Raw genomic sequence first — 18,292 nt, 5'->3', positions numbered from 1 at the left:
GTTAATCAATCAGTTCCTCAAAATGAAATAGCTAATCCAATGTAGCCTAACCAAAGACAGGGAACCCCCATTCCCAACCCTGTTGGTTGCTGCGCCCCTTTAGCTGGCTAGCTGCCCTGTGTCCCTCATGACTAGTGTCCTAATAAACCTTTGTTTTTCATCTTGCTAAGTTTTATGTGTGTGCTCGCTCTCGTGCAGACACCAGTCCTAGGGCTTGAGCTCTTTGAGCACTGAGATTTTGTGTTCAAGGCTAGTGCTTGTTAGCATTTCCCTAGCCTCAGGTCCTCAGGTCCTCCCACTAGCCCCCAGATCCACCCATACCTAATGAGCCACTCCTACTCACTACCTACCTACGGAATTCCCTTTTACCCCCAGAGAGAGAAGCTGCCACCTGGATAAGGTGCAGACACCATGTAGCTCCCTCTCCCGTGGGAACTATAGCCCCACTAATAAACCTCCTTATGAACCTTCTTCTCCTGCCTGTGATTATCTCCGCGTGGTCCTCTGGGATGGCCGGGGCCTGTCCTTTCAGTGCTCAGCCACTTGACGTGCTCAGCACCATTTGGGACTTTTTGGTCATTAATTGGAGATGAAAGTTCACAAACTTTGCTGCTCTGGCTGGCTTGGAACCTTGATCCTCAGATATCAGCCTCCTGAGTAGCTAAGATTACAGGCCTGAGTCACTGGTGTCTGGTGTTTTTGTTTTGCTGGTTCTGGGGCTTGAACTCCGGGCCTGGGCTTTGTCCCTGAGCTGCTTCTGTTCAAGGTGAACACTCTACTACTTGAGCCATAGCACCACTTCTGGCTTTTTGAGTAATTTATTGGAGTCTCTATGAGGGCTGGGAATATGGCCTAGTGGCAAAGTGATTGCCTCATATATATGTGAAGCCCTGGGTTCGATTCCTCAGTACTACATATATATAGAAAAAAGCCAGAAGGGGCACTGTGGCTCAAGAGGTAGAGTGCTAGCTTTGAGCAAAAAGAAGCCAGAGACAGTGCTCAGGCCCTGAGTTCAGCCCCAGGACTGGCAAAAAAAAAAAAGACTGAGTTTCCTGCTCTGGCTGGCTTCAACCTTGACAATCAGATCTCAGTCTTCTGAGTACAGATTACAGATGTGAGTCACTGGTGCCTGGCTTGTTTTTCTTTTTTCTTTATCCCCAGTCCTGGGACTTGAACTCAGAGCCCTGGCACTGTCCCTGAGCTTCTTTTGCTCAAGGTTAGCGCTCTACCACTTGAGCCACAGCACCATTTCCAGCTTCTTCTGTTTCATGTGGTGCTGAGGAATGGAACCCAGGGTTTCATGCATGCTAGGCAGGCATTCTACCATTCAGCCACGTTCCCAGCCCATTATTTTTCTTTTTTAACCAGCATGAGACTTCAGCTCCAAAATAGCCATGACAGTAGAGTACCAAATAAACAAATTCAGGGATGCCTTGAGCTCAAACCCCAGTACCCCTAAATATACATATGGACATACATAAATGCATACACACATATATATTCTAAAAAATTTATGGCTTGTCTTTTTCAAGCGAAGTGTAAGAAGAGAGACACACATTCTTCCCATTCTTCTTCCTCTATCCTAATGTATATAATACTCCAATTTGTTTAGTGGACAATGATATGTGCCACTATATTTAATAAGCACTATTTATTTCATGGGTTTATAAATAGCATGTGATCACCAATAACTGGTCTTACTTTAAATTCATATCCAGAACTATTGTGAGTGCACAATACTGCCCACGCTCCTACAAGTTTTCTCGAACACACTATAAATGGCTATCACACTTTCTCATTTCCCAGAAATGCTTTCGTCTATCTCCTCATTTTTTAGCCTATTCAAAGCCACTGTCATCCTTCTCTAAGACTATTATAACAGAACCCTATCTGCCCTCTCCATTTTAACTCTTCACTCCCCACTACCATATCCTATACTCCATGAAGCAACAAAAATTATCCTTTAGTATGTCAACCACATATGTGGTACTATCTATTCAAGCTACATACAAATATATGTGTGCATATACATATGCCCCAGAAATCTCAACTCTAGGATGTAGCAAATAGACATAAATTTATTCACCAAAACACATGAACAAGAATGCATAAATCAATACTATTCACAATAACACAAAGTGGACACTACCCAAATATCTCTCAACAGAATAGATCAACCTTTTAATATAGTGGAATGGAATACTAACAATATATTGAGAATGGATAAACTAAAATTACACAGATCAGATGGATATATCTCAAGAATATAATACTGAGTGAAAGGAACTAGAAACAAGAGTACATAATGCATGATTTTATTTAAGGGAAGTTAAAAACCAATTCAATCTGGAAGAAATGGTTCATTGTTAAAGTTCCTACAGTTTGTAAACTTTGTAGAGTAGAATGAAGATTTTCACCATTGAGAAGTACATTGAAAATGTGTACTGTGAAATACATGTAGTTACTTAAACTAATAAAAAATAACATACACAATAGCCAAAATTTGGAAACAACCCAGATGCCCCTCCACAGATGAATGGATCCAAAAAATATGGTACTTATACACAATGGAATACTACATAGCGATTAGGAATGGTGAAATATTGTTATTCGCAGGGAAATGGTCAGAACTCGAACAAATAATGTTGAGTGAGACAAGCCTAGAACACAGAAAACAAAGGGGCATGATCTCCCTGATATATGACTGTGAACAAAGGGAGATGGAGAGACAGTAGAGACCAAGTCTGTGAACACTGTATATGTGCTTGATACATTGTATATTGCATATGGGTCTACCTGACCTAGACAAGGGATGGAAAAACAGGTTGTAAGATATCACAAGAAATGTACACACTGCCCTACTATGTAACTGCACCCTCTTTGCACAACACCTTGTAAAAAAAATTTATGTTCAATTAATAATAAAAAAAATTTAAAAAAAAAGAATGATAAATAAACATCAACCAAACACTAAAAAAAAATAACATAAACTTAAAAAAACATTTTAAATAATCTAGTGAGACCAGAGGATATTCTTTATTCTTGGGTTGAATATCAACTGATAGGGATTTGAGGGAAGAGGAGTTGATGCTAGTAACACTGATAAACTTATTTTTTCAAAATTCATTGACTTGTATACCTGTGATCTGTGTCTGTTTCCCTATTCTGTCATTTAAAAAACAAACAGAGGAGGCTGGGAATGTGGCTTAGCAGTAGAGTGTTTCCCTAGCACGCACGAATTCCTGGGTTTGAGTCCTTAGTATCACATAGACAGAAAAAAATGGAAGTGGCGCTGTAGCTCAAGAGGTAGAGTACTAGCCATGAGCGAAAAGAAGGCAGGTACAGTGCTCAGGCCCTGAGTCCAAGCTCCAGGACTAGCAAAATCAAGAACAAAAACAAACAGTCTCACTGTGTAGCCCAGACTTGTGTCAAACTCCTCAACACCTTAATAATAACAACAAAAGAATATTTTAAAAGACAGATTAAAATAAAAATAGAAAAAAGGTCTTATTGTATAGCCCAAACTGGTCTTAAACTCATAATCTTCCCAACTCAGCATCCCAAGTGTCTCTGTGTATTTTATTTATTTATTTTTTGCCAATCCTAGGGCTTGAACTCAGGGCCTGAGTACTGTCCCTCCTTTTTGCTCAAGGCCAGCACTCTACCACTTGAGCCACAACATCATTTCTGTTTTTTTCTATATATGTGGTGCTGAGGAATAGAAACCAGGGCTTCATGTGTGTGAGGCAAGCACTCTACCACTTGGCCACATTCCCAGTCCCTCTATGTATTTTTTTTTGCCAGTCCTGGGCCTTGGACTCAGGGCCTGAGCACTGTCCCTGGCTTCCTTTTGCTCAAGGCTAGCACTCTGCCACTTGAGCCACAGTACCACTTCTGGCTGTTTTCTGTATATGTGGTGCTAGGGAATCGAACCCAGGGCCTCATGTATACCAGGCAAGCTCTCTTGCCACTAGGCTATATCCCCAGCCCCCTCTATGTATTTTATAGTTAAGTAAATTGCTTTTGTAAAAAAGCCAGAAAGATAATCTCTTCCTCACTCCTTGTAGTAGTTTCCTACAATAGAGGACTTTCGAAATCCATAACTTATCCCTTCCCTGCCTTATTCTTTTTTTTTTTTTTTTTGCCAGTCCTGGGCCTTGGACTCAGGGCCTGAGCAATGTCCCTGGCTTCTTTTTGCTCAAGGCTAGCACTCTACCACTTGAGCCACAGCGCCACTTCTGGCCATTTTATGTATATGTGGTGCTGGGGAATCGAACCCAGTGCTTCATGTAAAACAGGCAAGCACTCTTGCCATTAGGCCATATTCCCAGCGCCTGTTCATTTTTTATTCATATCATACCTACTATTAATTTTCTAGGGCTGCTAATAACAAAGTATCAAAATAAAATACCCCCAAACAAGGTAAGTTTATTTCTTATACTTCTTTTTTTGGGGCAGGGGCAGTCCTGGGGCTTGACCTCAGGGACTGGGCTCTGTCCCTGAGCTTCTCTGTGCTCAAGGCTCTACCACTTGAGCCACAAAGCCATTTCTGGCCTTTTCTGTTTATGTGTTTCTGAGGAATCAAACCCTGGGCGTCATACATGCTAGGCAAATACTCTACCACTAAGCCACATTTTCAGCCCTATTGGCTTCTATTTCTGAAGGCCAGAAATCCAAAATTAATGTTACCTGAATCATGTTTCCTCTGAAGACACTAAGTAGTAACTCCTAATGGGCACACAGAATTTTAGAGGTACAATGCAAATGTTCTGAAATCGTGTTAATGGCTGCACAATTCTATGACTACACCAAAGTCACTGAATTATATGCTTTAAATAGGTTAATTTTATATAGTGTGTCATTTATATCCTATTTGAAAGAAGTCAATGGAAATTTTATTTCAATAAGGATAGTAACTTCCCCTATTCTCTCAGAAACATTTAAGACATCTTGGCTGTCCCAAAAACATATTATAAAAACCGATGCTGAAGGAAGAATAAGAGTGACTCCATTTGGGGTCACTTTTCACCGGACAAATCTAGTGGAACCCCCACTAAACGAGACAACAGAGACCTCTCTTCTTTCCTTTCCCACTAGGGTTTCCTCTTCTCCCCCACGCAAACTTAAGACACACCCCCAACATCCGCTGCTTTTCCAAGCACGGGCTCCGGGGGCAGCATCCGGTGCCTCAGAACCCACCTTCCGGTCGTCTGCCGGCTCGTCGTGACGTCACATCCGGTCGTAGGCGGAAGTCTTCCGCTGGCGGACCGGGAAGTAGCCGCAGGCTGGGCGATGGCATTTCTGGAGGCCGCGTTTGCGGCAAAACCGAGACCACAGTTTCCCCCGCGGTAAAGCGGTCCTGAGGGGGCGGACTCCAGGGTCCCGAGGTAAACAGCGTTTGGGGCCGAATCGAGACCTTCGAAGAAGCCCAGGAACCCAACCCTGACGGCCCCTGTTGCAGCCCCTTCTCTGACCCTCACATGTAAGCTGCCTTTGCCAGAGCTGTCCGGAAGCAGGTTCACCTGGTTATCGTACCGCTCCCGGAGGGGACGGCATGATCCTGAATTGCCCTCACCCCCAACCCCTCCAAAGCGGGTGATGATGACCCAGTGCGGGAGCTTCAGGGGCGCCGACCCTTCCCTAACTTTGCCTTTTCTCCACTGCCGCAGGGATGGAGGGGTCTAAGACGTCCAGCAGCACCATGCAGGTGAGCTTCGTGTGTCAGCGCTGCAGCCAGCCCCTGAAATTGGACACGAGCTTCAAGATCTTGGACCGTGTCACCATCCAGGAGCTCACAGGTCAGCAAGACCTGTGGAAAGACGGTGGTCAGGAAAGTGGGCAGCTTTGGAGACATAGTTTGGTTTTTTTTGTTTGTTTTTGTTTTGATGATAATCTGTGTAGATCTCCATGGATTTGCCAAGTGAATCTAGAAAAGTCCTATCTCTCTGGCTATCTGTTTTCTCATCAGGAACATGAAGGGATGAAGGGGTTCTGACTATAAAAAGAAAGCTTCCCCCCCCCCCCCGCTGATGTCTCAGTAAAGGAATAATGACTACATAATAAATAGCATTTGTAGAGGACTTAACGAGTACTATGCATTACATAAATTATGTCATTTAGTTCCTCCCGCAACCCCTGTGGAGAAGTACCATCATTACATCATTCTACTGATGAATTGCAGCTTAGGGAGGTCAGCTAAGTGGAAGAGTAAGAGTTTCAAAAGTCCTGAGAGAGACAGATGAATAGGGAATTTAAATAAGTTCATGGGGCCTGGAGTCTGCCTGAAAACACTGACAATCATGAGCCCCTCTAAGCCTTATTTAAGCTATAAAATGACCCCAAATGGAAGGATTTCATTTTAATAAGTGTTATGTGTATTATTGCCACACAAACACACACACACATACACACACATTTCTCCATCTCTGTCTCTGTTTGTGAGGGATTGAACCCAGAGTTTTATGAGGCATGTGAGCTCAGCACGTCAAGGTACATGCCATCAATACTTCTGTTTTTTCTTCTGCCAGCGCTGGGACTTGAACATTGTTCAAGGTTCAGAGCACTGGGCTCTGTCCATAAGCTTTTGTGCTGTAGGCTAGTGTCCTGTCATTTGAATCATAGTTCAGCTTCTGGCTTTTTTTTTTTTTGAGGGGAGGGCGCTTTGGAGATAAGAGTCTCTCAACTTTCCTGTCTGGACTGGCTTTGAACCAGGGCCCTCAGATCTCAGCCTCTTGAGTACTAGGATTACAGGCATAAGCCACTGGTGTCTGGCTCCTAGCAGTACATTTTTGACAAATAGATACACTCATAATCTGGATCATTATGTAGAAAGGTTTCGTTTTACCAGCAAGTTCTCACTTGTTTCTTCCCAGTTGTTGTATGTGAAATAGATGTTAACTTTCATGATGAAAAAAAAATTTTTTTTGGCCAGTCCTGGGCCTTGTACTCTGGGCCTGAGCACCGTCCCTGGCTTCTTCCCACTCAAGGCTAGCACTCTGCCACCTGAGCCACAGCGCCCCTTCTGGCCGTTTTCCATATATGTGGTGCTGGGGAATCGAACCGAGAGCTTCATGTGTAGAAGGCAAGCACTCTTGCCACTAGGTCATATTCCCAGCCCCCATGATGGAAATTTTTATAGAAGGTACTTAAACCCTATGTACCCATCACCTAGTTTCAGTAATTACCAACACAGTTTATCATATCATCTGTAAGCTGTATCCTTTCTACTCTGAACTACTTTGAACTGATTACTGGCCTATAAAGCCTAAATATTTCTGTACTTTTTTAAAAAATAAAAAATAAGGACTCTTTAAAAATGATACTCATGGGCTGGGGATATGGCCTAGTGGCAAGAGCGCTTGCCTCGTATACTTGAAGCCCTGGGTTCGATTCCCCAGCACCACATATACAGAAAATGGCCAGAAGTGGCGCTGTGACTCAAGTGGCAGAGTACTAGCCTTGAGCAAAAAGAAGCCAGGGACAGTGCTCAGGCCCTGAGTCCAAGGCCCAGGACTGGCAAAAAAAAAATAAAAATGATACTCATTAAGTTTTTCAAATTTTAACACTCCGGTAACCTGATTCAGCTGGGGGAGGAACAAAAGGCAACAGATTCTCCTTCATGTAAAGAATACTTCAAGAAAAAATTAAGGGTGGAATACTAATAAAGCTTTTCAGATACTTTTCCCTTACTTTGATAAGTATCCCTAACTTGGTAAAAGTGTTTCTGACTCAGTATTTTCCTTACCTTCAGCGCCATTACTTACCACAGCCCAGGTGAAACCAGGAGAGACCCAGGAGGAAGAGGCTAACTCAGGAGAGGTAATAGAAATGCCCTCTCCCTTGTCTTCCTCATTGAAGAATTACACAAAATGGGGGACTTGATATGAAAACACAGGAATTCAATTTGGGTTTCTGCAGGGTACCCCAGAATCTGGTTTATAAGAGATAGGTTCCATGATCAGTTCACTGTAAAACATTGAAGGTACAGTATACCTGAGATCACAATTACTGAATAAGGCCTCCATTCAAAAATGGATGCCTTAAGGCATGATCTTAAGGTTAGAGAGCATTCTTGGTTGGCATATGTTCTAGCAGGTTATTCATATAGCTATTCTGCTCTGATTGTCAGTGTTACAGAACATGTGTTTTTTTTTTTATCTTTTGGTGCTAGTGAGCAGGGCCTTGCGCTCTGCTCCAACTTGACTTCTTCCACCTAAGGTTGGCACTCTACTACTTGAGCCACGTCTCCACTTCTGGCACTTTTTCTCTAGCTAATTGGAGATAAAGAGTCTCATAGACTTTTCTGCCTGGGCTGGCTTTAAAACTTCCATTCTCGGGCTGGGGATATGGCCTAGTAGCAAGAGAGCTTGCCTCGTATACATGAGGCCCTGGGTTCGATTCCCCAGCACCACATATACAGAAAACGGCCAGAAGTGGCGCTGTGGCTCAAGTGGCAGAGTGCTAGCCTTGAGCAAAAGGAAGCCAGGGACAGTGCTCAGGCCCTAAGTCCAAGGCCCAGGACTGGCCAAAAAAAAAAAAAAAAAAACTTCCATTCTCAGATCTTAGCCTTCTGAATAGCTAGGATTATAGGCACGAGCCACTAGTGCCTAGTGAACATGTTATTTTTAAACTGTGATAATATCACTGGTAATTTGTATTGCCAAAGATAGACGTTATAAGAATTTAAGCTGTATATATAGCATATGTGTAATTTGTATGTAATCTATGTGCACAACTAGCATATATTGTTGTTATTATAAGGGGGTTTATTGAGATATTTCCATACACAGATACAATATGCCCCGATCAAACTTACCCCTCATCACTCTTCTTATCCTCCTTTACTCCCTTCTTAAAAGCAATTTCAACAAGTTCCATTGTTCTATTTTTGTATGTGCTTATAAAGAACTTGAATCATATTTACCTTCTCTGTTAGCTCTCCCTGCTTCACTGGCCCCTGCCCCCCAACAGAGGGATTTTACTTTTCTGACATATAGGTTATTTTTTTTCAATATATACTAAGTGTACAAGGCATTTTGCCATAGTATTTCACACATGCATGTATTATAATTTAGTCAGATTAATCTCTTCTGTCACTTTTCCCCCATCTTCCCTAGCCCCTATATTGTTCAATAGCTTTAGTGAGTTTCCTCATACCTTCTTCTTATATCCACCCAATTTATTTTGTTAATATTTGTCCTCCCTCGTGCACTGCCCCCTCCCTGCTTTCTTTCTTTTTTTTTCAGTATCAATCATTTATTTGAGATGGGATCCCCAGAAACTCCAATAGGAAGCGGGAGTATGAAATGGGAAAGGGAGGAAAGACAAGGAAGGGGACAGGGTCAAGCTGGTAACACCTGTGAACACAGAGCTGTTCTGAGGAGGATCGTCCTGTGAGATAGGGTGGTGTTAAATACACACCTGAGATTTATCCTGCCCAATTAATGAAGGAGCTGGGGTAGTCACCCTGCTAACAGTCATTGACCTCACATGGTTTGGGGACTGTTAATTCTGGCCAGCACCTCTCTACAAGGAGATAGGGGAGTGAGAGAAAAGGCATAAAGCACAGGTATAATAAATGACATCAAAATATTGAAAACAAATGATCTACTTTATGATGTGACCGACTTAACTCCAATCTTATCTGATGTTTCCTTTGTATCATGGTTTAGGGCATTCTCTCCCCTACCCCTGACTGGTATGTGTTGAGAAAATGCAAATTTAACCATAAATATATAACAGAATTAGGAACTACTGGTCGGAGGAGGGGTGATCAAATGGGACTTGGGAGTTGTTTATACCATGGGTGTTAGGTTTTTAAAGTAGGTAGCTGATAGAGGAAAACGCCACGCAGTATTCAGGCAGGAGAGAAAGTTTATTACCGAACTGCTGGCCTGTGACCAAGGTGATGTATGGCCAGAGAGAAGGGGCGACCCTCATCCAGCCCTTTCTTATGTAGGGCAGGGGGGCCAAGGCCAGGTGGATTAGGATGTGACCTCAGGGAAGGGGGAAGTAACTGCCCCCAGGTGTGCTGGTTACTCAGGTAACTGGGTGGAGACTTAACCAGGCGTGTGTGGCAGTGGGGGGGGGGGGGGTCTTCATGAAGCCTTTCCAGGGCGGACCTTACAATGGGTACATTCCAAGGCTATCAAGCAAACTCTGCCAAAATTCAAGCCCATTCATATTCTCTCCTTCCTCCTCCCCATCTCCTCCCCTTCTCCTGCCCCCTCCCCCTCACTCCCCTTTTTTCCCTCTCTCCCTTTCTCCCTTTCCTTTTTCCCTCTTTCCTCTACTCCCCCCTCCACCTCTTTGTGCCAGTCCTAGGGCTTAAACTCAGGGTTTGGGCACAGTCTCTGACCTTTTTTGATCAAGGGTAGTACTCTACCAGTTGAGCCACAGCTCCACTTCCATCTTTTTTTTTTTTTTTTTTGGCCAGTCCTGGGACTTGGACTCAGGGCCTGAGCACTGTCCCTGGCTTCTTTTTGCTCAAGGCTAGCACTCTGCCACTTGAGTCACAGCGCCACTTCTGGCCATTTTCTATATATGTGGTGCTGGGGAATTGAACCCAGGGCCTCATGTGTACGGGGCAAGCACTCTTGCCACTAGGCCATATCCCCGGCCCCTCCATCTTTCCTTTTTTTGCCAGCCCTAAGGCTTGAACTCAGGGCTTAAGGCACTGTCTCTGGGCATCTTTTGCTTAAAGCTAACACTCTACTATTTGAGCCACAATTGCCACTTCTGGCTATTTCTGTTTATGTGGTAGTGAGGAGTTGAACCCAGGGCTTCTTGTGTTCTAGGCAAGCACTCTACCAATAAGCCACCTCCCTAGACCATCCACCTCCTTGGTGATTAATTGGACATAAGAATCTCAGGGATTTTGCTGCCCAGGCTGGCTTCAAACTGAGATCCTCAGATCTCAGCCTCCCTAGGATTATAGGCATGAGCCATTGGTGCCTGGCTTTCTAATTGTTTCTTATTTCTTTTCTAGGAGCCATTTACTGAAACTCGCCAGGATGGTGTCTCTCGCAGATTCATCCCCCCAGCCAGGTGCCTACTACTTCTCAGCCCCCTGTTCCTTGCCAAAGGCCAGTAGAATTTTACTTGAAACCAGGAATTAAAGACCTGGAGCTAGATGATAAAGATGAATCATCACCCTTCTGGTTCTTTTAGAAAAGGTTTACTCCCTTAGGCCTGGCCCATCACCTTTCAGTATTGATTTTTTTTCATTCCGCCATTCACAATGTGGGAAGAGTTAGTATCTCTAATGATGGAAAATTGAGAAATGGTGAAGGAATGATTGAGATAGGCCCTGGAATTCTAAAAACAGTACATGTTAGATGTTCAGATTCTTAGTTCTTATTGATGCAGCAGGTAAAGTTTGCTTGTGAGGAATAGGATAATTGAAAATGGTCTTTCTTGATTCTCCTTCCTTTTTTTTTCTTTTTTCGTGCTGTAGACACATGTCAGTTTTTATGCCCCCTCTCCCTCCTTCCTTAGTCCATCCAAGCCAACCTCATGCTGAGTGCCCCTGTGGAAGACCAGCATGGCCTTCCTTTGGGAGAGAAGTACCCTTGGGAGGTCAGTTGGGCTAGGAATGGGTATGCACCTCAAGGCCCCAAAGCCAGTGCTTGAGAGTCTCTGCCACTGGCAGCAAGTAGGTGGAGGAGACCTCTCTGCTCCCTCATGTGGCCCATGGGCGGGGGGCTGTCTGCAGGATGATGTCTACAGAAAGTGCTAACAGCTTCACTCTGATTGGGGAGGCATCTGATGGTGGCACCATGGAAAATCTCAGCCGAAGACTCAAGGCAAGTTGGCCTCATTCTGGTGTCAAACAGACCTGGCTGATACAGGGAGTGGCTGGACAGGCAGCATAACCAAAGCTCTACCCTGACCCTCTCATGCTTTCAGGTCACTGGGGACCTTTTTGACATCATGTCAGGCCAGACAGATGTGGATCACCCACTGTGTGAAGAATGCACTGATACTCTTTTAGACCAGCTGGACACTCAGCTCAATGTCACTGAAAATGAGTGTCAGAACTACAAGTGAGTACTCCCAGATCAAGGGCTAGCCAACTGAAATAGATCTGGATTTGGGAAACTTGCTTGGACCTTACCCAGAAATTCTCTACTCAGGCACATGGAATGACAGGTTCCCTCTGGTACATATATTCCGTCTACTTCCTCTGCAGACGCTGTTTGGAGATCCTAGAACAAGTGAATGAGGATGACAGTGAACAGCTACAGAGGGAGCTGAGGGAGCTGGTATTAGAGGAAGAAAGGCTGATCCAAGAACTGGAAGATGTGGAAAAGAACCGCAAGGTAGTAGCAGAAAATCTGGAGAAGGTCCAGGCTGAAGCTGAGAGACTGGATCAGGAAGAAGCCCAGTGAGTGCTTATCTTATTCATCTCTCTTCCTGCCCTCAAGACTCAAGGGAATAGCTCCCAACTGCATGTGTCTAATTAGTTTGTAAGCTGTAGTCAGCTGTCACTCAGCAGCATGTAGTCTCCAAACCCTGTGTTTCCTGACCCTGTTTCTAAAAGACAGTTGGGAGGATTATGTGTGAAGGGTCCAATGATCAAGGGGAAAATGGTTTTTGGTTAAAAAGAGTGTCAGCACCAAGGTTCTAGTCTTGACTTTTTCCTGGAAAAAGGGGCCTTCAGATAAATCAGCTACTTTACAGCGATTATCTGGAAAGGTGAGCCTGCTAGTCTATACTTGTTCTCTCTCCATTCGACAATTTGAAGGATCTTCTTGACTTGGAAGAGCCCTTTGTCTAGTGGAAGACACAAGGACCACATTAACTAAAGTTGAAAAGTGTACGTAGAGTACTAGATCAAGTTTCACTGGAAATGGCATATACTAACTACGTAAAGGATAATAATGTATAGAAGTGTAGTGCTAATTACGGCCGATTTGTGGGAGAAATGTCCCTTAACTCAGGTTCACCTTGCTTTCAAAATAGAAGAGATTCTCGCCCCCCCCCCCCATGTTTTTGCATGTGGGCAGCTGGAATTTTGAGACATTTTTGTCCCTCTAGGCAAAACACACATGTTCCTTTGGGAGGGATCTGTGCCAAATACAGAAAAATCCATTTATCTAGAGCAAATCATTCAGAGGCATGGTGGAAAAGAAACTGTAGCCCCAAACTCAACAACCTTCAGTGGTCTCCTTTGCCACTCACAGGTACCAGAGGGAATACAGTGAATTTAAAAGACAACAGTTGGAGCTGGATGATGAACTGAAGAGTGTAGAGAACCAGATGCGCTATGCCCAGATACAACTGGACAAGCTGAAGAAAACCAATGTGTTTAATGCAACCTTCCACATCTGGTAAGGGGGAGTTGGAGGGTGTGGTCTGCTTGAACCGTATGGCAGATCTGGACCCTAACTGCAGAGTACTAAACTAGGATGCCCTCCTTCCCCACATGAGAGGTTGTATGCCAACTTCACCTTGGTCAGGTTTCTGTCATTCATTGTGATGGGATGAGCACAGGGGATTCGAATTCTAGAGCTCAATAACATCACCCACTCTAGGAAAGAAGTTCTGAAACCTCCAGCTTCATGAGAACCTGCTACCTGATGCTTATTACTTCTTACTCCCAGGCTCACCCATATATTAGTTAACTTTTTAAACTTAGTTTTATTGTCAGGATGTTGTACAGAGGGGTTACAGTTCATATATTAATCTATTTGATATCCACTTAACAAATAACTATTGAGGGTATACAATGTGGTATACGCGGTGTAAAGGGGCAAGAGGGCCACAGCAAACAATATATTCCAGTTATTTACAATTTTGTAGAGGCAACACATAAGTAATAGGCATGTGTAGTAAGTGTGATAATGGTAGGCCCAGTGCATTGTGGGAATGATTCACCTGGATTGGAGAGGCTCTGTAGAATGTTTCCCTCTAAGGTTGATGTTTAATCTGAGAGGTAAAGTAGACATCTACAGAGGGGGAGTTATTCCTGGCAGAAAGAACATCATGTGCAAGGGAACAGGAAGGAGAGAGTGGTGAATTCAGAGAACTGAAAAGAGCTTATTGTGACTGAAGATTGATTATAAGGGGGTGGGTGACAGGATACGAAACTGGAGAGGTCCCAATTCCTAAGGATCTGATAGGCCTCATTAAGAGGTTTGGAATTGATCCAAAAGAGAGAGGAAGCAATAGAAGCATTTCAGGCAGGGATTTGCTTACATTTGTATTTGTGAATGATAGCTTTACCTACAATAGGAGAAATGACACTTGGGGGGAAGGTGTTAAGGAAATTTGCTAGTAGGACTCTAAATAGGAAAAGAGTAGTAGCATTAAGTTGGAGAGAATTAGACAAATTTTAAGATGTAGGAGACAGAATCAGTGGGATTTTGGGGGGCTAGGGAGCTGAGAAAGTATTTAAGGATAACACCTGTGTTTGCTTTGGCACTTATGAAAAACATGTTGAAAGATGATACCTCAAGCTTTTGGCATGTATTTAAATGCCAAGCAGCACTTGAACATATGAATCTGAGAATCTACTAGGTTTGGAGTGAAAGAAGGAAATCTTAAGTTATTAGCAATCTCTGTTTTCCCTTCATCCTATCTTTTTCTATAGGCATAGTGGGCAGTTCGGCACAATCAATAACTTTAGACTGGGTCGCCTACCCAGTGTTCCTGTGGAATGGAATGAGATTAATGCTGCCTGGGGCCAGACAGTGTTGCTGCTCCATGCCCTGGCCAATAAGATGGGTCTGAAATTTCAGAGGTAAGCAACACAGCTCTTCCTTGGGGAGTGGTATGTTTTTAACATAGTCTGAATTTCCCACTGTTCTCTATTGTGGCTGGAAGCTGTCTACATCTGATTTTCCGTTCATCACTGTGCTCTTCCCACTGATAGGAAATCATCTAGCTGGTGGCTATAGCAGTGGTCCCCAAACTACAGTCTCCAGAATATAAGTATTTTAGAAAGTTTTAGTTTTTACTATTTATTTATTTACTTATTTGTTTATTTTTGCCAGTCCTGGCTCTTGAACTCAGGGCCTGGGCTCTGTCCCTGAGCCTCTCTGTACTCAAGGCTAGCACTCTACTACTTGAGCCACAGCGCCACTTTGTGGCTTTTTCTGTTATGTGGTACTGAGGAATCAAAGTCAGGGCTTCATGCATGCTAGGCAAGCACTCTACCACTAAGCCACATTCCCAGCCCCTGCAGCCATAGTTTTACTTTTTAAAATCTAAGTCAGGGCTGTGAAAGACACCCCCCCCTCCACCCCCCCCAACCCCGCCTCCAGACAGTTACATAATGAATGTTTGGTGTGTGGGGTTTTTTTAACTAATGTCTCTTCAAACATTGATCTTATGGGGAGGTAGGGGAAGGTCTTGGGTATAATAAGTCTTTAGGTAGTATGCAGATTGAAAAATCTTTGTTAACATTTTCTTTTTCTGTCAAGTTGTGGGGCTTAACTCAGGGCTTGGGTGCTATCCCTGAGCCTCTTTGTGCTCAAGGCTAGTCCTCTACCACTTGAGCCACAGTGCCACTTGCGATTTTCCCGGTGGTTAATTGGAGATAAGAGTCTCATGGGCTTTCTTTCCTGGGCTGCCTTTGAACCATGATCCTTGGATCTCAGCCTCCTAAGGAAGGATTTACAGGCGTGAGCCACCGGCACCTGGCTTGTTCACATTTTCTATCAGTTGCTTCAGGAGGAGTCCTGTGCCCATCTCTGTCTACATTTCTATTTTAGGTATCGACTTGTTCCCTACGGAAATCATTCCTATCTGGAGTCTCTGACAGACAAATCTAAGGTACTGTTGGATGCCCCATTTTCATTGGATTATAGAGTGCTTATTACTCATAATGAAATGGTTTTCATTTGGGGACAGGAGATGTAGCTCAGAGATAGACCCTTGCCAAAGCTCTGGGTTTGATCCCTAGCACTGAAAAAATAAAAATGCTACTGGCATGATCCATTTTTTTTTTCAGACTAAGATATCACAAAAAGAGCCAGTGTTTTAGATTTAGTTCTTTGGGGCTTATAGGCAAAAAAAAAAGCATTTTATCGTCTACTGAGAGATAAAGGCAGATCAGAGGAAAATATGTATGAGGATAGGGAAGGAATCACTATGAAGCAGAAGTTCAGTGCATTCCACTGGTGGGGAAACAGTTCTAGGTGCCTTTTTATTTACAGTTGTTCAAGATTACAGAGGATAGAGTCCTGTAGTAGTACTTCTTTCTAGTAGATACAGAAACACAATACAACTTGAGGGATAGGAACTGTTAACTATCTCTGGAAACCTGCTTTGGTGCCACACTCAAGGACAGTTCTCTCTTCTTGGATAGGAGCTGCCATTATACTGTTCTGGGGGATTGCGATTTTTCTGGGACAACAAGTTTGACCACGCCATGGTGGCTTTCCTGGACTGTGTGCAGCAGTTCAAAGAAGAGGTAGAGAAAGGCGAGACACGATTTTGTCTTCCTTACAGGTCAGTATCTCCCATTGCTGAGTGAATTTGTAGTAAGGGCCAAACTGAACAAAATTGGACAGTAAGAATGGAGGCAAAAGCAAAAACAGTGCAGAGTCACATGGCACTACTGGACAAAGACTGATACATCACTGCAAACAAGACAGTGTAACCACCTGGTGCCTGGATACAAGAATGTTGTCTTACGGGGCTGGGGATATAGCCTAGTGGCAAGAGTGCCTGCCTCGGATACACGAGGCCCTAGGTTCGATTCCCCAGCACCACATATACAGAAAACGGCCAGAAGCGGCGCTGTGGCTCAAGTGGCAGAGTGCTAGCCTTGAGCGGGAAGAAGCCAGGGACAGTGCTCAGGCCCTGAGTCCAAGGCCCAGGACTGGCCAAAAAAAAAAAAGAATGTTGTCTTAGGTGGTTTGGGAACTTCTCTTGGCACAGAGCTTAAGCATGTTCTCTAATTTCAGGGAGGATTTTTTTTTTTCCTGAAGTCTTTGGAAATATGTACAAGTGCTTCTTCTGGTCAGATATTATAGGAGTCTAGTGATGTGAAGAAACGTAGTTCAATATAAGATTGGTAGGTGTGATGTCATGGGCCTATAATCCTAGTACTCCAGTGGCTGAAGCAGATGAATTACGAGTTTGCAGGCTATATAGGGGACCCTGCCTCAAAAATATATATAAATAAATAGATTGAGCTGCTCTTCTCCTAAAACAAAGCATTTATTTTCTTCTGTCTCCCTTTTTCCCCTGGGTTCAGAGATGCCTAGGAAACAGTGAGGAGGACTGTGACCCTCACTCACCCCTGTTCCAAACCTCTCATCTGTTTGGGTGTGTGTCCTGTCCTTGTATTCTGCAATGACAATGAGGCTCTTGTGACAGCCTTCTTGGTTTGGTGCTTTCAAGCAAATCCAAAATACACTACCATTGTTGCCAAGAGTTCTAAATGAGCTAAGAGTTCTAAAGAGCTGAGGTGATGTGAATGGTCCCATGATCAGGTCCCTGCCCGTTTGCCTGAATTGACTTAACTCAGGTCGGTTACTAATTGAGCTCTGCTGTGCCCATCTGCAGGATGGATGTGGAGAAAGGCAAGATTGAAGACACAGGAGGCAGCGGTGGCTCCTATTCCATCAAAACGCAGTTCAACTCTGAGGAACAGTGGACAAAAGCTCTCAAGTTCATGCTGACAAATCTTAAGTGGGGTCTTGCTTGGGTATCCTCACAATTTTATAACAAATGACCTTTTTCCTTAGGAGATATTTGTCTTGAAGGTTTTAAATTTCGTTTTGTTTGGAAAAAATGCTTTAAATTAAATTTGATTAATATGAAACGCCACGTTTACAATACCAAAAGAGGCGAAATTCACAAAAATTCAGTTTATTTTAAAATATCATGACAGATTTAGGGTTATAATATTCTAGGTATGCCTACCAACCCTTGTCATGGTTTTAACCCTATGCCTGCCTTTCTCATTCCCAAAAACTAATTTAAGTTTGCTTTTTTTTTTAACTGAATTGAATTGAGATTGATACGTTTTCACTGGATTTTATCTCTCAACTTCCTGCACTTAAATTATGAAACTTTGGTCTCCACTGCAACAATAAAATGTATGAAACAGGAATAACAGGAAAATGGCATCCACGTTCTGCCTAGTCATCATGAGATATGATCAGAAGCTTGAAATTTAACACTTTTCCTCACTCAGTTCTAGTACTGAGTGCCTATTCTGCTATATATTAGAGTTATGAAATGGTATTTGATACTGTTTGAGACATTATGGAGAGATTTAATTCTTTGTAATAAAAGATTTGTTACAGTCTGATAACAACCCAGAAGTGCACTATTG

The 18,292-nt window shown here is 43.4% G+C and overlaps 1 protein-coding gene across 3 annotated transcripts; it reads left to right on the top strand.

Annotated features, from left to right (window-relative positions):
- Window positions 1-5,231: 5,231 nt before the first annotated feature.
- On the top strand, window positions 5,232-18,276 carry Becn1 (beclin 1). 3 transcript variants are annotated; one of them, XM_048367026.1, is made up of 12 exons: window positions 5,232-5,387; window positions 5,670-5,798; window positions 7,751-7,818; window positions 10,988-11,046; window positions 11,714-11,804; window positions 11,908-12,044; window positions 12,191-12,385; window positions 13,185-13,331; window positions 14,594-14,743; window positions 15,717-15,777; window positions 16,313-16,455; window positions 17,518-18,276. In XM_048367026.1, the coding sequence occupies exons 2-12, from the start codon at window positions 5,672-5,674 to the stop codon at window positions 17,684-17,686; spliced, it is 1,347 nt and encodes a 448-aa protein (XP_048222983.1). In that variant the 5' UTR covers window positions 5,232-5,387; window positions 5,670-5,671; the 3' UTR covers window positions 17,687-18,276. The 3 variants fall into 3 exon arrangements, with proteins under 3 accessions (XP_048222983.1, XP_048222982.1, XP_048222984.1); XM_048367025.1 differs by having other exon boundaries at window positions 5,251-5,482; XM_048367027.1 differs by lacking the exons at window positions 5,232-5,387; window positions 7,751-7,818 and having other exon boundaries at window positions 5,684-5,798.
- The last annotated feature ends 16 nt before the right edge of the window (window positions 18,277-18,292 follow it).

Source organism: Perognathus longimembris, chromosome 17 (assembly GCF_023159225.1).
Source record: "Perognathus longimembris pacificus isolate PPM17 chromosome 17, ASM2315922v1, whole genome shotgun sequence".
Taxonomy (NCBI): Eukaryota; Metazoa; Chordata; class Mammalia; order Rodentia; family Heteromyidae; genus Perognathus; species Perognathus longimembris.
This window is presented reverse-complemented; position numbering and strand designations above follow the sequence as displayed.